General features: G+C 38.6%; 1 protein-coding gene across 1 annotated transcript; it reads right to left on the bottom strand.

The window, feature by feature from the left end:
* Positions 1 to 592: 592 nt before the first annotated feature.
* On the bottom strand, positions 593 to 2,123 carry LOC141599524 (uncharacterized). The gene has a single exon (XM_074419563.1). It carries the CDS (start codon positions 1,800 to 1,802, stop codon positions 843 to 845), a length of 960 nt encoding a protein of 319 aa, XP_074275664.1. The 5' UTR covers positions 1,803 to 2,123; the 3' UTR covers positions 593 to 842.
* Positions 2,124 to 2,799: the final 676 nt, after the last annotated feature.

Here is a 2,799-nt window from a genome sequence, read left to right as displayed (position 1 = left end):
TCAACACACATCATGCTAAATTGAATTATTACTCAGATACGTAAAGGAGAATTAGTATAGATGACAAACATCAAGAAAAGTGACAGAAAAACTAGTAATCACAGGAAGACTTCATATCTGACAAACTAGGAAGTCGGAATCATCAGTTCGAAACATAATAGACATTCAATGAACCAAATGCACATGGTATTGCATTGCAGTTCTACATAACTGATGCAATAACTGATGCAAAACATTGAAACAATAGTTTTATCGTATCATGATCATATTGGAATATTGCTCGGAAAGCCAGTGTGAAATTGTGTTATCACGACAACAAAAGTAACAGACAATACTACTAGTACCCGGACACCATCAGTCTGAAACATAAACATAAAGAAAAGGCATTCAACAAACTAAATTTGCATCCTATTGCAAATCCAAGAAGCGGAACTTCAAAGCAGTAGCGTGATTGTATAATGATATACGGAGTACTTGTTAAGGTATAAAACCATTGATCGGACTCTTCTGGCAAGGTTTTGAGTTCTCAAACTCTTATACGATGTGGCCAACCAATGGTTTTATACCTGTATACTAAACAAAATCATCGAGGTAACTAAATGGCTTTTATTCATGAGTAATCATCATAAGACATTCGACGAACTAATGCATATCATAATGCAAAATTTAAGTAGAGCATTTATTAAAGAAGAAACGTGAAAAAACAAACATAAAAATACAACAGAGAAACTTACAAACAACATTTCCAGCTCTTCATCATATCAACAATCTACATAACTCTGACATACAACAAATAACTAAATAAGTACATAACCTCATCGTCTCGTCTCGCCTTGCTTTCGTCAAATATCCAGACTTTCCAGCTGAATGCTGCTTTTTAGAGGGACATACTCGCCGAGGTACCCACCAAGGTGATCATGCAAAGCCGATTTATCAATACCCTGATGATGGAAACTCTTGCAAACATAGTAAAACACACTTTGCACCAATAAACCGATCAAATTCACGATAACAAGCAGGCCAACAAGAAATCCACCGACTAAAATCCGAACGAAAACCGACGTATTCTCCCCGTGAACGACAACTACTGAGAAAATCCCGTTAATTGCGCCGCAAACCAACAGATACACAAAAACAAACAAACCCGCCATTAAAACCTTCCCTTTAAGCAACTCATAGCTCTTTTTCATGGCGGCGAAACCGTAAACGGGTTCTAGCACCGACACTACGCTAGCAAGATGCCATAACGCGGTAATATAAACATGCACAAATAAAAACATGGCAAAGGATAATACCATAGAGAAAAACAACAGGAAAGCGCTGTCGGTATCGACAGCGACGATGATCAAAACCAGTAATCCAATGAAGGCGATATTATACCCAAGCATAAGTAGCGACACCCACAAGAAGGTGTGGAAAAGTCGGCGAAATACCGACGGAATTGCCGACAAAGTGTCGGAAAAGGAGACGGGTTTAGCGGTGTATAACGATGCGACGGTGAAGACGACGGCGGCGGTGGCGAGGAGAGAGAAAGTGAAGAGGAAAAGGAGGTAGAGGAATTGGAAGAGGAAGAGTAAGGCCCATTCGTGGGATTGGGTTTGGATAGGGGTATTCGGGTCTTGGAGTCGGGTCAAGATTGGATGAGTGAAAAGGGAATGAGCTAAGATTGCGAAAGAAAGAGGGAAAATTAGGGTTAGGGTTAGATTGTAGAAGGTTTTGGGGGAGTGTTTGGGGATTGAAATTGATTCTTTAAGGATTGAAGTTAGGGTTAGGAATTGAAGTTGTTCTGGTTCTAGATCCATTGATTGAAGGTATTCTGGGTTTCAGATCTGGGTTTGTTTTGGGGATTTTGTTGGTTTAGGTGATGGAGATGAAGGAGATAGAGATTGAATGATTAATGGTGGTGTGGGGTGTATTTAATTTGTTTGTTGGGGTGGTTTGTTGTTGATTGATTAGAGATTAGAGATTAGAGATTAGAGATTAGAGATATAGGGTTGTTGATTTTTGGGGTTAAAATATGTTATTTAAACAAGGTTAGGATAAACGTCATTAATGTGACTCCTTTTGCTCAAATGTCCACAAATTCTTGTTTGGAAGACGGAAGTATCAGTCTTAAAATTAATACGTGTCAACTATCAAGTATGTTAAATAAAATATGTGGTACCAAATATAGACCTGGTAAAATGGGTCAACGGGTCGGGTCAATTCGGGTTGGGTAAGTTCGGGTTTCAAATTGATTTCGGGTTAACTCGGGTCGCGATGGGTCATTTTGGGTTTCAGGTCTGTTTTGGTTTGTTGGTGGGGTCAGTTTCGGGTCAAGCGGGTCGGGTTGTTTCAGGTCGGGTCATTTTCGGGTCAATGAATAATAGAGAATTTGTCATTTCAAGTCTTTTCGGTTCAGTTAGAGTATATTTTGTCGGGTCGTTTTCGGGTTTGGTGGTTTCGGATCGGGTCATACTCGGGTGATGTAGTTCGGATCACTTCGGGTCTCGGGTCAGCCTTTTCGGGTCGGGTCAATTACTTTTGCCAGGTCGGGTACCATTCATCTTTTGAAAACATCGTAGATACCCTCTGAATTTGAAATGCCCAAAAACCTCCAATCCGTCATTTTTAAATGTTTAGTTTATGCGTTTTTTATTGATTTTTTTATGATAGTTTTTCAAACTTTTATTACAAATTCCGTTTGCTCAATCATAAATATATCTTATTTATTAAATTTAACTATTACGATACTCAAATTTTATTAGTTTCGTTATTTTATAAACAACGTATAAGATTTAGGGAGAAATCCAAAAAATA

This window comes from Silene latifolia, chromosome 1 (genome assembly GCF_048544455.1).
Source record: "Silene latifolia isolate original U9 population chromosome 1, ASM4854445v1, whole genome shotgun sequence".
NCBI classification, from domain to species: domain Eukaryota; kingdom Viridiplantae; phylum Streptophyta; class Magnoliopsida; order Caryophyllales; family Caryophyllaceae; genus Silene; species Silene latifolia.
Note: the sequence above shows the minus strand (reverse complement) of the source record. Positions and strands in the feature narration are given on the sequence as shown.

Bases quoted from the DNA above. Each gene is read 5' to 3' on its own strand.
- LOC141599524 (XM_074419563.1), bottom strand. From the start codon at position 1,802: ATGGATCTAGAACCAGAACAACTTCAATTCCTAACCCTAACTTCAATC.